General features: G+C 38.4%; 1 protein-coding gene across 2 annotated transcripts in view; it reads left to right on the top strand.

Moving 5' to 3' along the window:
• The window catches only part of CNTNAP5 (contactin associated protein family member 5), a gene marked incomplete at both ends in the record, with an annotated part of 1017925 nt that overhangs the window by 361485 nt on the left and 635986 nt on the right, over positions 1-20454 (top strand). For both annotated transcript variants that reach the window (XM_080690368.1, XM_080690367.1), the window contains one exon: positions 11260-11407. In XM_080690368.1, coding sequence (XP_080546494.1) covers positions 11260-11407 — 148 coding nt within the window. The remainder of the gene's footprint in view (positions 1-11259; positions 11408-20454) is intronic.

Here is a 20454-nt window from a genome sequence, read left to right as displayed (position 1 = left end):
AAGTGCTAGTTTGAGATCTAAATCTCAGAAAAATGAAAAAAAAAATCATATACAATGTCTGACTTCATGATCCTCTTTCCAGTGAAAATTTGCTGTCTTCTTAAAGTTTCTCATTCAGGGAAGTTGAATTGTCTTTTGAGAAAACTGATTACATGATAGATGAGTTGGGATTTATCTGCTGGTGTAGACACATACCTGAACAGGAGTCTGAAAATCTATAGGGAGCAAGTAGACTGAGAGCAGCCTCTTGGCCATGATGCGGGCCTCATGAAATCAGCACAAGTCTTAGCCTGTTCTCTCTTTTCTAGCCAACTCATAGACAGGGAAGTGAGACCCAAACTCTATAGTCAATGTTTAACTTGTGGAGTTAGCAAGCTGAACCTCATAAATATATCAGAGAATAATCATGGACCTGCAAGCACCACCCAACATCTTCACTGTATACTTTTTTTTGGTCTTCTCTAGTCTTTGAGAAGCTAAATGTCACCAAGTTGGTAAAGCCTTGAACACTGGAACTTTATTTGCTTCTCTTAAGAACTCTAGTTTGGGAAATAAGAGCACTAGTTTAGCTGGGCATAATGGCACACACCTGTAATTACAGTACTGGGAGGCTGAGACAAGAAGATCACAGGTCAGAGACCAGGCTTAGTAACTTAGAAACACTCTGTTTAAAATAAATAAATAAATAAATAAATAAATAAATAAATAAATAAATAAATAAATAAAAACTGGCAGTTTAGCTTGCAGATGGAATTCCCATGGGAAAAGCCTTAAATTTCTTATGTTTAGCCATGGTAATAGAAAGAACTGTAAAGACGTAATATTATTCCAGCCTTCCTTATTGACATAGAATTGAGAAAACTTTTTAAAACTCATATTCTTTGTTTTCAAAACTATGAAAAAGATGCATTCCCAATATGCTATTGTAATTACTCTTCTCTGGAGTACCATTCACTTAAGGTGGCCCATGAAAAAAGAACAACGTTCTAAAGTAAAAATACCATTAGAGAAAGCAAAAGTGAATATTCTTACTTCATTCATACAGAAAATATCTATTGATCACCTCTCCTGCTTGTAATCTAGGTTCGTCTTTCCTCATGAAGCTTCCAGTGTTCTGGTTGATAGATGGATAGGTAAATAAGTAAAAATGATAGATAGATGGAGATATATGATAGAAAGAAGATAGATAGATGATAGATAGATAGATGATAGATAATAGATTTTAGACAGATACAAGATAAGATATCGATATCATAGATATCATAGATAGATATATGTATGGATAGAAGATACATAGGTAGAATATATACAAATGATAGAAGATAGATGATAAAAGACAGACAGATGATAGATAAAAAGAAAGATAGATACATGGTTGATAGAAGTAGATAATGGATGAATAAGTAGATTATAGATAGATAATAAATGCATGAATATATGGAGACAAATGAATATAGATTTATAGATAGAATCATACATGAAAACATACTCATGTATTCAGTTTGTCAGGTGCTGATAAGTATAGGAAGGTAAATAAAATGGAATGGGGAATCAGTTGTGCTGGCCGGAGAGAAGGGGTTGGGACACCTCTCGCTAAAGCCATCACAGTGCTCACAAGGCCTTTCTCTCTTGGTATACATTCTTTCTTTTGACCCAATGTTTGGCTTTGTACTCAGTGTTTAGCCTCTTTCTAGCTCTGGATCTGGGTCTTGCTATAGTCTTTATCCTCCCTCCAGGTCCTGTAAATGAAGGCCAGGCCCTTCTGTCAGCTTTTATCTGCCAGTTGACTATTTTATAGGGAAAAGAGCTTTCTGTTTATTTTTCAGAAGGGCAGTCGTATTGTTTCTTTTTGCTTTAGTGGAGTGTGAAGTGTGTAATTTTGCTAAGTGGGTATTTCAATCTTTCCAGGAAAAAAACATATGGTGAGGCTGCTGAACATGTTGGTGTTACAGCTCTCAGCACAGAGATAAAAACGTAAATATGGGATATGATTGTCAACAGTCACTTTATTGCCCCTTTTAGTTAACACAGCAGAAGTCATACAAAATGCAGAACTTCAGAACAAACCCAACAAAAAGAGGAGAGTTTGCGTCACATGAATGCACTTGCTTCTTAGGCTCTGTACAGTGCCTTCAAGAACAATTAGGGGTCTGTATCATCCATGCTGGTCAATAAAGCCAGATTTCTATTTGTCTCTGGGTTCATATACATGATATACATGATATTTGACAGCTATTTACAATAGCTGTCAAAATCGAACCAGTTAGAATATTACATACATTAGGTTTCTATAGGTCTTGGAAGAACGCTGAGAAACTTAATTCAGAAGTTTCCTTCCAAGTTTAGTTTGATTGGTTGGTAAGGCTAGAAACAGGCAAAGGCCAATGGGATTTGAGTGTTCTTCAACTTCTACTTAAAATAACTTTATCAATGTCTCTTTCTTATGCTTGAGATGCTTGACCTTCTATGGAATCTACTTGTATTTAAGATATTGATAGAATATTATTATTATTATTATTATTATTATTATTATTACTATTACTACTACTACTACTACTACTACTACTACTACTACTACTGCATTGGGGATTTAAAACATGTATATCAGCCGGGCGTGGTGGTGCATGCTTGTAATCCAAGCACTTGGGAGGGTGAAACAGGAGGATCACACAGTTTCAAAGCCAGCCTCAGCTGCTTAATGAGTCTCTCAGCAACTTAGTGAGACCCTATTTCCAAATAAAGTATAAAAAAATAGGTATAGGAGTAGAGTCCAGAGGTAAAAAGCCCCTGGGTTCCACCTCCAGTACCACACACACACACACACACACACACACACACACACACACACAATGTTAAAACATGTATATTCTACCTCTGAGTTATAATTCCAGATTTTTAAAAATTATTTTATTGTGAAACAGGATTTCACTAAGTTACTGAGGGGTCTTGGTAAGTTGCTGATACTGGCCTAAAACTTGTGAATTTCTGGTCTCAGCCTCCTAAGCACTGGGATCAGAGGCATGCACTACCATGCCAAGACATGACAGAACAGTTTTAATCCAAATAGTTTACAGGGAAGCCTACTGATTCACCCAACTGGAGAAATTATTAGGAAACGGGATATAGAACTCAGCTAATTTCTTTGATGAGGAAATCAAGGATGGAGATCCAGAATTTTATGGTCGAGGGACACTGCAGGTTCTAGAAGCCAGTTTCTCTACCTAGAAGAAGGTGTGGTCACTCTCACAGCTGGAGAACTTCCAGTGTGAGAGGCATACGATTGAAGCCATTTTCCATGATACCTTATAGCTTATGACAAAACTCCTTTTGGTTAGTCTTATAGCTCCCCATCAGTGTCAATAAAAAAAAATGTTAGTATTGGGTCGAGATGAACTCCAGTGCTATGTCTGGAGACCTTATATTTGATAAGACTTACATCAGAAATACCTTTTAATCCAGGCACAGTGACACACTTGGGAGACAGAGACAGGAGGATTATAGATTTGAGGCTAGCTTCAGCAACTTAGACCCTATTTTAAAATAGAAAGGCTGACTGAAAGTGTAACCCAGAATGCCCCTGGGTTCAATCACCAGTGCCAAAAATAGAAAGAAGAATCAAGGAAAAGCAATAAAGAAATGAAACAAAGAAAAAGAAAGAAAGAAAGAAAGAAAGAAAGAAAGAAAGAGAGAAAGAAAGAAAGAAAGAAAAGCAAGCAAGCTTTCACATGGGTAAATTAATAACAACGAAGCTAGTGTTAGGACATCAGGTCCACGTGTCATAAAGGTTGTGACAGGTCTGGGGTGGTACTGAGGAAGGTCACAGGAGGGGTTTCTACTGTACCATGATACTGATTTCCTAGTACAAAGAACAGGTTCAATAAGCATGTGGTGGTCTTTGCACAGTCTCACCTGGGTGAACTGCTTAGCATTTTCCACTCTTCCTGGGGGAACCATAGTGTTTCTCCAGATATTCCTTGATTTAACGATGGGGTCAGTTGAAAACATCATATGCCAAAAATGCACTGAAAACACATCAATCGCCTTAGTAGCACCAAACTCTTTGGAATGCCAGGTGTCAAGCCATGTGGTTCTGACACTTTCTAACATCCTGAGAGAGGATCCCACTACTTATCAGAAGGCCACAAAATGAACACAATTCAAAATGTAAAGTACACTTTTTATTAAATCCATATTGCTTCCCCATCATCCTGAGGCTGAGTAATGCAAGTTGAACTGTTATAAGTTGAACCATTCTAAGTTAAGATTGTCTGTACCTCTGTTTAAAACTCTTGCATTATCTCTTTACTCTGCAGAAGTCAGGGAATGCGGATCCCGGATTAGTCATTCCCATTTGTCAACCACTAAGATACGACAAGGTTCCTATGTCACAACCCAGTTCCCAGCAGCCTCTTCCAGTCTAATTAAATAAAAGTGCCTAGGAAAGGACAGGTAGCTGCATTCCAGACACTTACAGTGATGTGACAGGACTAGGAAATAGAGACAACTCACCAGCCTCATCCTCCTTTATCATAAAAAATATAACATTTCAGAGTCTCCTTCAGCAGCTAGTAATAGCCAGTGAGTTACCTCACCTGCCTCATTGTCTTTATGCACTCACCCTGAGTGCCAGTTTGAAGCACTGAAGCCTGAGTAGGCTCAACAATGTGAGTTTTAACCTTGTGGTTTGCATGTTAATTACCCTTTGCTTTATTAAATATAGCTTATAAAGAAAAGTGCATTTGAAATTACTTTTGGGCTTCCAGCCCATCCTTAACTTAAGTTTTCACTCTTTGGGGGGTAAGCCTTTCATCATCACTCAGAAAATTTAAGTATACTTGGCAATGCCTCGCATGGGGCTTGAAGTTATTACTAGGTCCTTGGTACAGAACCGCTTCACACAGAGGTATTTGTGCATGTATTTTCTATTAGAACTGGATAGATATTCTCATTCCTTCTCTCTCTCTCTCTCTCTCTCTCTCTCTCTCTCTCTCTCTCTCTCTCTCCAGTGCCACTCTCACTCTCTTCACTCTCTTTTAGACTACTGCTTGTATTGGTAAAAATATCAAATGCAGAGTGATAGGTATACACCATACAAGTATAGCAAGATTTAGAAAGCTGATGTACCTCTGCCCCTTCATCCCCACAGCTCTTTTCTAAGTCTCTAATAACGCTGGGAGCACCAGTGTGATTTTCTTTGTAAATCCATTGATTTCAAAACAACGACAGAAGTTTAATTTGGACTCCTGGAATTCATGTCGAAATATCTCTGAAAAATACAGTGTTCCGTGCACTGGTCTAGAAAATGCAGTTGAAAACAAGATGAAATTCATACCACAAAGGGAATTATAGTTCAGTAGCCTTGCTGAGGATAAAAAGCAGGAATCAGCAGATTGTTGGGATTTGCACCCAAAGCTCAGCTCTTTCTTTCCATCTCCTATTTCATTTTAGTCAGCATGCTGTGTTTTGCAGAACCGAGATCTGAAATACTATCTCCCTGAGTTCCAGAATTCCCTGAAAAGTTCGCTGATAAGGAACAGGGTTCTCCTACCATCTATTTCCTGCAAAGACTGCACTTAGGCATATTAACAAGAGCTGCCTAGTGGTACCCTGATTCAGGTAACTTCATTGCCATTAGTGTGGGGTTGGAAGATTAAATCCACCTGAGTGGGTCTCATGGCAGCAAATGCAGAGCTATCCACTATTAGGTGCTATACTGTCCCGCCTTAGTCTCCAAGTCTGTGTCCACTTCATCTGCTTTTCAGCAAGGTGCAGAGACTCACTCAGGAAACTTCTTTATCACCAAAAACACTTCTACTCCTGAACCAGTGGTGTTGAATATCCAGAATGAGTGCTTCTTTCTCATTTTGTTAATTTCTGGAAGTGAATAAGCCCTTCCTGTAATTTGTCTTATATATGTTTATTGCCTTTTATAATATTTATACCACATGTGATTGAAAGTTACCTGAAACTGAAAATGAAAGACCCAGCTTCTCGTCAATGAGAAATTTTTGGCATCTTTTGATCATTGCAAGAACTAACTTCTCTCAACCTCAAGATTTTATTTATTTATGTATTTAGTATTTTGTAATTTTTTGCCATACTGGGCTTGAAACCCAGGAACATTCTACCGACCTCCAAGCTATATGCCAGCTCTGTTTTTTGTTCTTTATTTTGAAACAATGTCTCACTGAGTTGCAAAGAATCTCACTAAGTAGTAGCTTAGGCTGTCCACAAACCATGATTCTTCTGTCTCAGCTTCCCAAATGCTGGGATTACAAGCATGTGCCACCATGCCTAGCTTTCAGGTTCTTATTTAAAACAAACAAACAAACAAACAACAACAACAAAAAAAAAATATATATATATATATATATATATATATATATATATATATATATTCCCAAATATCACTCTAATTTCAACATATAGGAGAAAACATTCATCTTTTTTGTTTTTTATTTTTTTGTGGAACTGGGGATGAAACCCAGGAGCCTTCTTCTACCTCGGAGATATACTCCCAGACCTATTTTATATTTTATTTGGAAACATGTTCTACCTAAGTTGCTGAGAGCCTCACTAAGCTGCTGAGGCTGGCTTTGAACCTACACAATCCTCCTGTCTCAACCTCCCAAGTACTGGGATTACAAGTGTGTGCCACCACACCCAGACATTTTCTTGTTTTTAGAGACTGGCTGTACTGGCTTATAATGACATTCTTGGGTTTCATCTATTTTCCCCCAAAAGGCAAGATTTTGTTCTTTGTAGCTGAATAAAATTCCATTGTGTTGTAGATGCCAAAGTTTTCTGATCCATTCATTTGTTTCTAGGCATCTAGGTTGGTTCCATAATTTGGTTATAGTAATTTGTGCTGCTATAAACATGGGTATGCAAGTATTTTAATATTCTAGAAATAAGACAACATCATATAGATGGGCAGATACTCCAAGGGAGTGACTGAGGGAGATCAGAGACAGGAGAAAAAACCATAAAGAGTGTAAAAGTAGAAACATTGCTATGAATGTATACAAAACTACCAATAAAATATCAAAGATATGGGTGAAGAAGGGATGGTGGATGGAAGGGAATGGACCCAGTGGGGAAGGTACCAATGATGTGTGCATGCATTTGTTTAACACTCTGTATCCCAATATTATGTAGAATTTACATAAGATAAAAAATAAAAAATAAATTGTGTGTGTGTGTGTGTGTGTGTGTGTATTGCATTACTGGAGATTGAACTCCTGGGGGCAATCTACCATTGAACTACATTTTCAATTCCCTCCCCCCTTTAAAAAAAAAAAAAAAAAAAACTTTGAGACAGAAGTCTTGCTAAGTAGTCCAGGTTGGCCTTGAACTTGCCATCCTCTTGTCTCAAGTACTGAGATTACTGATTATCACTGGAGCTGGAAGTGTGGCTCAGTAGTAGAACATTTACTTATCATGAGTAAGATCCTGGGTTCCATTTGCATTTTTTTTGGCAGTGTTGGAGTACCACCTCCAATACTGCCAAAAAAAATGCAATTTCCACTTTGTTAAGAACCATATGCATAATATGTAGTAGTTATCATTGTTAAAATTATATATACCTTATTAAAACTATACTACGTTTGTATAGTTGTAATAAGATAGCTATATGTAGCTATATAACTATATATATCTATATAACTATATATATTATATATAGTTTGTATATAGTTTGTATAGTTGTAATACTACTTGGTACAGAATTGGGGAAAACAAACAAGAACAATAACAACAAACTTTTGATAAGCAAATAATGGAATACAGGTCAAAATTAGAGGTATGAAGAACCTTTCTGACCTGATTGTGTGATGTGTTTGTGCTGTTAACCTCTTTTAGTCACAGGATCCTTCATGTGTGGTTGGGATACTATGTTATCTGACTGGATGTTAAGATGTGTCAAAAATACAGAAAGGTTTAAATGTGTCGGTATATATGGGTCCACATGTGAGCATGTGTGTGCATTCATATATATATATATATATATATATATATATATTTATATATATATATTTTTTATGTGTACATGTGCAGGGTGTAGGTAGTGGGATGACTTCTTTACTGAGGAAGTTGGTTAAAACCTTGCTTGATGCTAAGCAGAAGAAAGTAAAATAATAGAGCAAAGATGCTAACAAGCATCCACAGCAGAGGAGACATTGAGCATGGCAGCTGTGTCAGTGGACACAATTGTTTGATAGTACAGACCTGACTTACTCAACATATGGAGATGGTAGTGAGAGTAGTGCAAAATGCTTCCTGGTCTTCAGGCAGATCCCTGATCTGGTAACATGACATGGGACTTGGCTGTTGCTCTGTTTGGACTCATCTGTCCCTAGCATCAGGCATCTTCCAGGTGACTATGGAATTCTGTCTCTAGGAGGGCCTGGGACTACACAATGAAGGCTATGAGACCTCAATCTTGTGAAACCTTGGGTCAGCTTGGACTTGAGCATCTGACACTATGATGCCACATAGTTCTGGGACAAGTGTGAGAATGCAGCAGTAAGCACAGTAAAATAATGAGGCAGAGAGATTGAGTAAGATGCCCTCCCTCCCAGAGCTACCTTGTCAAACTGTGGCCTTCAAAGTAGATTATAAGGTTCAGCCTTCTCTGAGCAGACCAAATACTATTTAGGGATAAACTCAAATAAAACACTTACAGATTACCAAGTAAGTCTTTTAATGGTTATATAATCAGATAGTATTGTTTATAGATATATTCAGTCTGCCAGTTACACAGAACCAAGAAGAGGGCATGCGGTTGCCCTTTTTATGAACAAATTCCTGTTATACACTTGGGCCAGATAAATGATGAGGATATAGACCCATGGGATCTCTATGACTGGGGAGGTGGGCTTGGCATACACAAAACCAACAGAAAATCCAGATGCTGATGGGAGCTCTCTTGTTAGGTTGTAAAAACTACCTTCCAAGCTTGTCGTGGTGGCATATTCTTGTAATCCCAGTACTTAGGAGGCTGAGAAAGGAGGATTACAGGGTTAAGGACAACCTCAACTACTTAGTGAGACCCTCTGCAACTTAGTGAAAATCTGTTTCAAAATAAAGAATAAAAAAATAGGACTGGGGATGTATCTTGGAGGTAGAATGCCCCTGAGTTCCATCCCCAGATGGCAAAATAAGAGAAAAAAAAAAGAAAAGAAAATAAGAGAAATATCTTCTAGCCCGGTACAGTAGTAGTACTTGGGAGTAGTACTGCAATATTAGTACTTGGGAGGCTGAACCGGAGAATCAAAATTTCCAGAAAGCTTCAGCAATATAGTGAGACTCTCAGCAACCTAGCAAAAGACCCTGTTTCAAATATATAAAAATAATAAAATAAAATAGAACCGGGGTTGTAATGTGAAGGTAGAACACCCCTAGTTTCAACTCTCATTGAAAACAAAAGCAACCAAACAAACAAAATTAAAAAAAAAAAAAGCCTTCTGTTCAAGTAGAGCAAAGTCACCAGAGCTTCTTTTCCCCTTTCCCAAAAGAGTAAAGAGATATGGGTGAAAGGAAAATTGAAACAGACTATACTTCCCATGGAGGAGTTCCTTCTAGGAGAGTACGAGGAGGAAACCCCATTGTATCTGTGCTGGTTGCAGGATAGATGAAGATCAATCCTGCCAAATAAAATTATTCTTGGCTGAGATGAAGAAAATATGAACAAACCTTTGATAGTTACATGGGATGAGAGATTGGACCTGGATCTCAAGACATTCCTTTCCATTGAGTCATTATTCTTATTTAAGATCAGTGCTGTGAGAGGAGCAGAAACATTAGCCTTTTCTGCTTTCTAAGCCACCTTTTGGCAAAGGATGGTAATTTAATGAATTGCCTGCTATTGAGCTAGTGGATATTTTGTGAATAGTAGAAATGTCAGAGATGATTCAAAATACAAAAATGTCATTGGGATTAAAATTGGAGGCTGTGAAAATAAACTTCATTAAATATACAAAATCTTACTTGGTGTTGACTTTGGCCATTTGAGAAAGCATAAGGTTTTTTTTTTTCTTTTTTTTTTCTTATTGGTGCTAATTGCACAAGGACAAGCAACCTTACCTATAAATTCTGGAGGCTGAGAGCAAGATAAGGGCCAACTCAGAATAGCAAGCACATTGTTGAACTAACAAGACATCCTTTCTGAGAGAGAACGGGTAACTGCGATTATGAGAAAGTTGTAGGAATGGTCAGTGGTGATGGTAACCAGCAGTGTGAATGTACTCAATTGTATACTTTAAAGTGGTAATAATGCTAAATTTATGTATATTTAATCCCCGTTAAAAACATAGATGAGTTGTAAGCCTCTGAATCCCATATGCAGAAAAAAAAAAAAAAAAGAAAAAATAACAGCCGGGTGTGGTGGCGCACGCTTGTAACCCCTGCGCTTGGTAGGAGGAGACAGGAGGATCCCACAGGTTCGAAGCCAGCCGCACTGGCATAAGAGACCCTCTTTCAAAATTATAAAATAGGTCTGGGAGTGTAGCCTGGAGGTAGAAGGGCTTCCAGGAACCCCAGTACCACCAAAAACAAAAAACAAAGCTTCTAGTGACCACTTATTTAAACACTTATTTAAATAAAGGGTATGAAGCAATATGCTCATGGAACACAATAGTTGTTGACTATGTGGTTTTCCACTTAAACTTTACAAAAAAATGTAAAACTGAATTACATATAGATCTGAATCATGATATTTCCCCAATAACCGTTAGCAACGAAATAGTGAGAAGTTGGAGTATGGAAGAGCATGAGATTTGAGAAGAACAGAATAACATTGGAACTGATTATCAGAACGAACATTTTGTCATTGGAAGATTATTTTTTCATCCCCCTTTCTCTTGCTAGACATTTATTTTAATCCATAAAACGATTATAATGATAATGAGAAGTGCTTAGCATAGTAATTGGCCTCAAATAACAATAACAATTGCTTCAGTAAAAGCCTTTTCTGTCCAGGAGAAGATGATCTGTTATTTGCCAGTCCACAGTGATTAGGAACATTGCAAATATGGGCACTTCACTGTACTATTAACTTTGTAAAGCTTTTAGATGTTTCTTGTTACAACTTGCTCAGATAGATTTATTCATAAATTTGTCTGGCCATGAGATGAGGAATTGCTTTAGAGAATAATGTGCAATTTCTCTGGAAGTCTCTGGAAGACATGGTAGAGTGGCTGGTGGATATCCATTGATGTTTGTGGGGATTGCAGACCTCACTGGACACCTTTTTCCCCGCAGACCTTTGCAGGAAATATGAATGCGGACAGTGTGGTACATCACAAACTCCTGCACTCGGTGAGAGCTCGCTTCATCCGTTTTGTGCCCCTGGAGTGGAACCCAAGTGGGAAGATTGGCATGAGGGTGGAAGTCTACGGATGCCCTTACAGTAAGTACCCACCTGTGTCCACTAGCACTGTGGTGTGTTTTAGCAACACTGTCAGCCAAACATCAATTCACATTGAAAATTACTTAAAGTCATGTTAGTGTTTTGTTTTGGTTTTTTTTTGTGTGTGTGTGTGTGTGCATGCGTGCGTGTGTGTGTGTGTGTGTGTGTGTGTGTGTGTGTATACATTTGCATATATGGGAGTTAGTGGGTAGCAGAAATGTTAGAACTTGTTCAATATGCTCTAGATTCACAGATATTGGGATAATACCATCAGGGTATGGTTGGAGTCTTGAAAATGGAGTCCACTAAATGCACAAAATCTTACTTGATGTTCATAAATATATGAACACCACATTTATATATATATATGTATATATATATATGTTTCTAATAAATATTATATATTTCTAATATTTATAAATATATGTTATATATATTTCAAATATATGTACATATTTAAAAATATAGACATATATATTTGAACATATATAAATATATATATTTGAAAACGTGCATTTCAACCCATAGTAGTAAAAATATTTCTTTTTCTATGTTGGAAACAAAACCGTACTAAAGGCTCACCAAAAATGAAAAGCTAAGAGCTCTTGGTGTTTGTGACTAGCAAGCAAAAAAATTGTTAAACTATTCTTTTCCCCAGAATTGGGATGACTTACTATAAATATCTTTTCTGCCATGCAAGGTGGCACATGCCTGTCACCCCAATACCTGGGAGTTGAGACAGGAAGATAGCGGATTTGAGGTCAGACTCCGCAAGTGAATATGACTCTCAGCAACTTAGTGAGACTAACATGAAATATATCTAGGAATGTGGCTTAAAGGTAGAACATCCCTGGGTTCAGTCCCTAGTACTACAATAAAATAAAGTATCTGGGCATGCTGGCGGGCACTTGTAGTCCCAGCACTTGGGATATTGAGACAGGAGGATTGCACAGGTTCGAGGCCAGCCTCAGCTACTTAGTGAGGCTCTCAGCAACTTAGTGAGACCCTGTTTACATATAAAACATAAGATAGGCCTGGGAGTGTAGGTCAGAGGTAGAAGGCCCCTAGGTTGCATCCCCAGTAAAACACACACACACACACACAAACACACACACACACACACACACACACACACACAAATAAAAATAAAATAATAAAGTAAAAAAATAAAATAAAATAAAGGTATTTCTGACCCCAGAAAAAATTAAGCAGAAAATGTTTCTTCTTCATTTTACCGAAAAGCAGAATAGTTTCAAGCCAAACTATTATTATTATATTATTGTCGTATTTGGTACATCTCTAAGAAGTGTGGTACCCTTGACTTCGTCTGTGAGTTGTTTATATTGAAGATGAAAGATCTTCCCATCTACTGGTCCCCATCCCTGTAATGATGCCTTGTAGAACTTATACTAAAACCTAAAATTACATCAACATAAATCTTATTTTTTCTCCTTTGAGCAGTGATATTTTTCTGCCTATATGTTAACACCTAGTGACCCCTAAAATGTAAACAGTTTTTACTATCAGCACTTTTAATGAGTCCTGCAACTTCTTAGTTTTGGCTGCAGAAGTGTTGCTTCTCCTGGTGAGATGAACTTAACATGTACATCAGAATTATTGGAAGTGCTCCAGAAAAAAAAAAAGATACATCTCATGCACATTGAATTGAGATGTCTAGAAATAAGGGCTCAAAAATCAAATGTTCAAACTTTCAAGGTACACTTTGGGCATTGCTGTATGCATCAGCTAAAAGATATGCTGTTGAAATTACTGGACAAAAAAGATTTGCTGTTGAAATGTCTGTATCTACCTGGTGTGGTGGTGTGGTGGTGTGGTTGTGTACATCTCTAGTCCCAGGACATGGGAAGCTGAGACAGGAGGATCACAGGTTTAAGGCCTGCCTAGGCAACACATTGAGACCCTATTTCAAAATAAAAATAAAAAGGGTTGGAGATGTAACTCTGAGGTAAAAGCTCCCTGGGTTAAATTCTCAATACCAAAATGAAGAAGAATAAGGAGGAAGAAGAACACGAGGAGGAGAAGGAGGAGGAGGAGGAGGAGGAGGAGGAGGAGGAGGAGGAGGAGGAGGAGGAGGAATAAATAAGAAGAAATAAATTTCTTTATTTGTCTTGAATGAACACTTTCCAAAAGAATGTGATATTGTGAAAGAGAACATCACCAAGCCATTAGGTCAAAGATAGATTTTCCTTTTTTTAAGCCTTTGGGGCTCTCTAGACTCTCAACCACAAGTTGTAAACACTGTGAAATTATTTTTTGTAATACGGTATGAAACTTTTGTGCTGAAGAACAAATAATGAAAAGGAAGTAAATCAATTCATGCTCTTTTTTGAGCCCACTACTTTGGCACAGTCATCTTATTTATTACTTTCTATTGTACCCTCTTTCTTTAGTTTTCTGCCAGTTTGGTCATTTGTCCCCATTTTCCTAGGTGTTGTTCAGGCACACTGTATGCTCATGTGCCATGATGCAAGGTTCCAAGCTAAATCATAGATCATAGAATTGAAAGACATTTTTCAGCAGTAGGATTATCTTTTACTGGTGATAAAAATTGCTTAAGAATCTGATGGCAATTAAAAACTCTCTTTTCATAAAAACGCCCATAACCACATATTCAAGTATTCTTAGTGCTAAGTGGTCCACAGATCTGCTAGAGGCCAATTATGTGTCAATCTGAGAGCCCCTGGCTTTGAGGGACTCTGTCCTCCTGCTCCAGGTGAGCTCTGCAGCTAGCTCATCCTCTAAGGAGATGAGGGACTCTGTCCTCCTGCTCCAGGTGAGCTCTGCAGCTAGCTCATCCTCTAAGGAGATGAATTGCCCTCAGGTAAGAATGGTTGTGATGGGACCTTACACACCCTGGGTAGATAGGGGAGATGAGAGCAGAGATGAGAGGGACTCTTCTTTGAAGAATCTTATGCTGGCAGCCTATGATCTTCACCCCCTAGTCCTTGTACTTTGTGGCTGCTCCATAGCAGGGCATCACCATCTAAAGCCAATTACCCAGCTTGTTCTCTGGACTTAATCCCCCCTTTCAGCATCAACCCATTCCTCTTTTTTTATTTTTTTGTTTGTTTGGTAGTACTGGGGGTGGAACCCAGAGGCCTTCTACCTCTGGGCTATATTCCTGGACCTATTTAATATTTTATTTGGAAACAGGGTCTCACTAAGTTGCTGAGAGTCTCACTAAGTAGCTGAGGCTGGCTTCGAACCTGTGAGATCCTCCTGTCTCAGCCTCCCAAGTGCTGGCATTACAAGCGTGCACCACCACACCCGGCTCATCCCATTCCTCTCTAAAGGATCATTCTTTAAACATAAAAATTTGCTGAGTATACTACCAAACAGGACAATAAAATAACAAAAATCTTACGGCTTTGTATAGCATACATTACCAAATTTGTTATTTAATGATAACAAATATCTTACGGCCCTATTTAACAATTTCTGGTCCTCTTCACAGAATGGGTTCTCTCTAAAATTTGACATCTGTTGAGATCTGTCTCTGCTCAGCTTCCTTTACACTGGAACTCATCAGTCTTTAGACCTAAGAGTCATTTAAATGTTTTGATTTGGTCAGCTTATACTCTCCTGTTATTTAACCAAACAACCTTCTAGATGTAGCTGTGATGTGGTTGAGAATTACAATCAGTTAGCTTTAGTTAAAGTAGATGATCCTAGGTAACCTGGATGGGCCTGATTCAATAGGTTACAAGGTTTCCAGAGCAGAACTGAAGTTTCCTGAGTAAGAAGAAATTCCACCTGTGGGCAGCATCTTTGGTACCTGCTGGAATTCCCAGCCTGTCCTTACTGATGGTGTGGCCTGTGGAGGTCATACTTGTTTAGCCAGTCTCAGAACTGTGTAAGTGATTTCTTGCATTCAATCCCTAGTACATGTAAGCATGCCACTGGTTCTGTTTCTCTTGGGGAACGCTGACCAATGAAGAATGCTCCCCTGAATTCACTTCACTGAAATGACCTCCTGTAGCCAAATCCAAGGAATGCTCTACTTTCCTTAATTCACCCAATCTTTCACAGCACTTGACTCAAATGTCTATGTCATGCCAGGAATGATGGTGCACTCTCATAATCCCAGTACTTGGAAGGCTGAGACAGGAGGATCATAGGTTCAAGGCCAGCCTCAGCAACTCAGTGAGAATCTCATCAAGTTAGCAAGAATCTGTTTCTAAATAAAGAATACAATAAGGGTAGGGATTTAGCTGAGAGATAGAATGCCCCTGGCTCTAATTCCTATGACCAAAATAAAACAGCTATTTTGATGTTTGTAAAACCAAGATTTTTCTCCTATGTCATTTGCTGTCTTTACTTCTTCTTAGGTCTTAGTTGCAGGTCTTCTGGTGTCTACCCTCCATGGCTAGCTGAATTCACAGGTTTTCCATGAACTTAAACACAACTGCATGTTATTCTCCTCTACATCTCTAACTCCTATATGTCTGACATCTAGGATTATATATCGGATTGCCTGTGTGATGTCTCCACTTCAACACAGTAAATATCTCAAATTTATTCCTGCAAGAATTGGACTTTTTATTTCTAGTGACCCTGCAATATGGTCCTCCACACCTTTTTTTATTTCAAGAAAAGGTATCACTATTCTTCCCACCCCTTTCTTGAGTCAAATTATAGGAAGCAGCCTTGCTCCCTCATTTCCATGAGCTCTATCTAGTCTTAGAAACTAACTAGAATTCATGATGGATCCAATAGTTTCTTTCTCCTGAACACATTCTATATCCATGTGCTTTTCACCTTACTGGGTAGAATCCTCTTTCCAGACTGATGTAGAGTGAACTACCCAGTGTGCCTTCTTCTCTGCCCCAGTCTCTTAAACCAGTGTTCCATACAACACCAAAGTGATCTTCAGAAATAAGAAATGAAATCATAGCATTTCTTTGCCATATGCTCTCAGAAGCAAACCAAGACTCCTGAATAACTAGCAGGGGAAATGTCCCATTGAATGTTCCCTGCCTACCTCTTTGATGTCCTTTTACTGCACTCTGTCCATACAAACGTCTTACTGGCCTTAAATATACCAGGTTTTACTCCCTCAGGCCTAGTGTCACTTTCTGATCCCTAGGCACAGAGCCAGGTTTCCCAGATTCAACTTGGTTGAATTTCTTTCAATAAATTTATCATTTCTACACCATTTCTTCAAACAAATCCTCCTGACCTCCCCTCTAAGTCACCTGTCCTTCCAGTGCCTGAAATAGTCACTCCAGATTATGTGATGTGCCTTTATTTACTTTATGGTACCTACCACAAACCAAAATCTCATGTGTTCATTTTTGCTTGGTGGTTAGTTGTATGCTACCCAGTGCCTGGACTGGAATATAAGTCAAGCACCAGGAGATAAGCACCATGTCTACTAACTGCCAGCGTTTAACTGGCACAAATACCTGCTCAATGCACATTTCTGAAATGGTGGGTGCATATATCAGTGCAGCCTCATATCAGCTTTGAAAACAAGGTTCTTTTGAATTACTTGTTCTTGGTAAATCCATTTTACATTCCAGGGAATTTGGTTTCTCTTAGTATATAAATCTTTCCCTCGAAATTCCATTTGAAAATGATGCTAATAATGGTAAAAATTTATGGCTGTAATGTTTAAAAAATTTTTTTTATTTATTTTGGTACTGGGAATTGAACCCAGGGGCTTTCTACCTACAAATTACAGCCAGCTCCATGTTCTTTTCTTTTTTAATACTTTTATTGGTACATTATACTTCCACATCATAATGTAGCTCATAGTGATATTGACATACATACACACAGCTCCTGGTGAGCTTTCCTCTAGCTTCCTCTCTATTCCTCCTCTTCCCCGGTGCTGCGATTGACTTTGGTATTCTCACATAAATACATAATGCAGGTAGAAGTGGTTCCGTCATTGATTCTCCCATTCCCACCCCTTCTTTATACCACCTCCCTGGCTCCAGTAGAGTTTCTACTCCATTATCTGGAATTCCTCTTTCATCCTGATTATACTTTAGCTTCCACACATGAGAGAAAACATATGACCTCTGACTCTCTGTGACTAATTAACTTCACTTAACATAAGGTCCTCCAGGTCCATCTATTTTTCTGCAAATGACGTAATTTTTAAACTTTTTTCTATTACTTTTTATTGGTGCATTGTAGTCATACATCTTAAAGGGATAAAAAGGGTGGTGATGGACACATCACCCAGTTAACCCTTTTCCAATTCCTGCCCCATTCTCTCCCTCTCCTTCTTTCCCATGGTTTGCTTAGTGATTGACTTTGATATGTTCATTTAAGTACATCATGTGCTTTAGAGAGTTTTCCTCTTCTCCTCTCCCATCCCCTCAGTTAGGTCACCTTGATTGCTGAGTAGAATATGATTTGTTTACAAAATTGTGTATATTCAATAATTTTTTTATCCATTCATCTATTGAAGGATACCTAGGTTGGCTTTATAATTTGGCTATTATAAATTGTGCTGCTATAAACATGTATATGTGTAAATTATAATAATATTCTGATTTCAGTCTCTTTGGAAAGATACCTATGAGTTATATAGCAGAAAACATGGTGAATTAATCCCCAGTTTTCTGAGAAATCTCCACACTAATCTACAGAGTAGATACACTAATTTTCAATCTCACCAGTACTTATTGTTGTTTTACTTCTTGAAGATTCCCATTATTTTGGGGGTTAGATGGAATCTCATATAGTTTTGATTTGTATCTCCATGATTAATAATGATGTTGGGCATTTTTAATGTGTTTATTGACAACTTGTATTTTCTCTTTTGTGGATAGCAAATTTAGTCCAACTGCTCATTTTTAACTGGTGCATTGTAGTCATACATATTATAGGGGTACAAGATGGTAGAAACATACATGTACACATCGATCATTTAGCCTTTCCCCTATTTCCACCCAATTTTCTCTCCCCTCCCTCCTTCTGTGTTTGGCTTAGTGAATGACTTTGATTATGTTTGTGAATGTACAGCATGTACATTATAGGATTTTCCTCTTCTCCCCTCCCATTTATATTGCCTTATTTGCTCATCTTGACTCTTGTGCAGGGTAAGAAAGAGGGGTTCAATTTCATTTTTCTGCATATTGTTAACCAGTTTTACCAACAACATTTGTTGAATAGGCTATCATTTTTCCAGTTTATGTTTTGGCCCTTCTGTCAAAACTTAATTGACCATTAGTGTGAGAATTTATTGTTAACTCTTCTATTTTGCTCCATTGTTCTATCTGTTTTTATATCAGTACCATGCTGATTTTATTAATATGGCTTTGTAGTATAGTTTGAAGTCAGGTATTATGATGCTTCCTGCATGTTTCTTGTTGCTGAGAACTACTTTGGCTGTTCTGGGTTTTCTGTTGTTATAAATTAATTTAAGGCCTGATTTTTATATGTCTGTGAGGAATGATCTTGGTAATGTAAAAGGTATTGGGTTGAATCTGTAGATTGTTTGGGGAGAATGGCCATTTTGATGAAATTTACTCTGCCTATTCAAGGACATGAAAGATCTTTCCATCTCCTAAGGCCTTCTTCAATTTCTTTTTCAATGTTTTATACTTTTCATTGTAGAGGTCTTTTAATGCCTTGATTAGATTTATTCCTAAGTGTTTTATTTATCTCTTTTTTTCAGGCTCCAATCCTGGCCTTGCTGGCCCTGGCACTGGCCTCACCACTTGGCAGGCTCCAGTCACAGCCGCAATGGCCCTGGAACTGGCCTTGCTGTGTGGTGGCATGCTCTGGTCGGTCTCTGTCACTGTGGGCAGGTCGTCTACAGAAGTTCCCATTTTTCATATATATATATATATATATATATATATATATATATATATATATATATTTTTCCATATATACATATGCAAACAATATATGTCTTTTGCAAAGGCTAGGAGCCTGAATACCTAGTAGCAATAAATTTTGTCTCCCCTCAGAAGGCAGAGGTCCACAGCATCACCATCGAGAGCCGGTTCTGCTGCTCTGAGTGCACCTCTGCCTAGAGAACTATGCAGAGGAGCGTGGTTGTCTCCCAGGATGCATGGCATGCCGACTAACATAGCTATACAGGACTCCCTCTGATGCACCCCAAATATTTTTCTTACATAATATGTTGTTCAGAGTTCCTGAGCATGTGAGGCAGGAGCAGTGCACTTTCGGGGCGATTTTTTTAAAAAGTTCAAGGTGGATTGGATTTGATCTGTCTGCATCCCCAAGTACTAGCTTCTGGTGTCGTCTCCATCATGGTTCTCTCCTGAACATTTTTCTTACATAATATGTTGTCCAGAGTTCCTGAGCATGTGAGGCAAAAGCAATCTACTTTAGGGGAAATCTCCTGAAATATTCAAGGTGAATTGGATTGGATCTGTCTGCCTGTCCTGAATACTGGCCACCGCTGCCATCTTGGTGTCTCCTCTTCAATATTTTCTTAATAAAAAATGTACATATATTTTGCAGAAGTTTGGAACCTGAGTACATAGCCGCAATGAATTTTATCATCTCCCCACCAAGATTGGAGGCCCACAGCTTCACCACAGAGAGCAGGATCTGCTGCTCCAAGTGCAACACAGCCCAAGGGCAGCATAGAGGAGCGGGATGGCCAGGCGTACTGAGGCCCACAGGATCCACAGCTGGGCATCCTGGCCCTGCCATGCTGGGCTCCCTCCAATGCACCTGGAACATTTTTCTTACAGAGTATGTTATTAAGAATTCTTAAGCAAGTGCAGCAGGAACAGTCTACTTTCTGATCTCTTCTGTGATGTTCTTCCAAAAATCACTTTTCTTGCATTGGCAGGTGCCATCCTGCCATATTGCCTCTAATTCAGCCATTTTCCACTCTTGCTCTTATATTTTAGATAGGAAATCATGACTGGAAATATCTCCGTATGTTGTCCAAATTGAATATTAAACCAAAATCTTTTGTCCAGGGTTTCTCAGAGGAATACATGTTCTATTCGGCTGCTGTCAACCCTAACCACTGTAGCCACCATCTTGGCCGGAAATCTCTTCATCTCTTATTTTAAAAATTTGAA

The sequence above is a fragment of the Muscardinus avellanarius genome, assembly GCF_963383645.1.
Source record: "Muscardinus avellanarius genome assembly, chromosome: 2".
In the NCBI taxonomy this organism is placed as follows: Eukaryota; Metazoa; Chordata; class Mammalia; order Rodentia; family Gliridae; genus Muscardinus; species Muscardinus avellanarius.
Note: the sequence above shows the minus strand (reverse complement) of the source record. Positions and strands in the feature narration are given on the sequence as shown.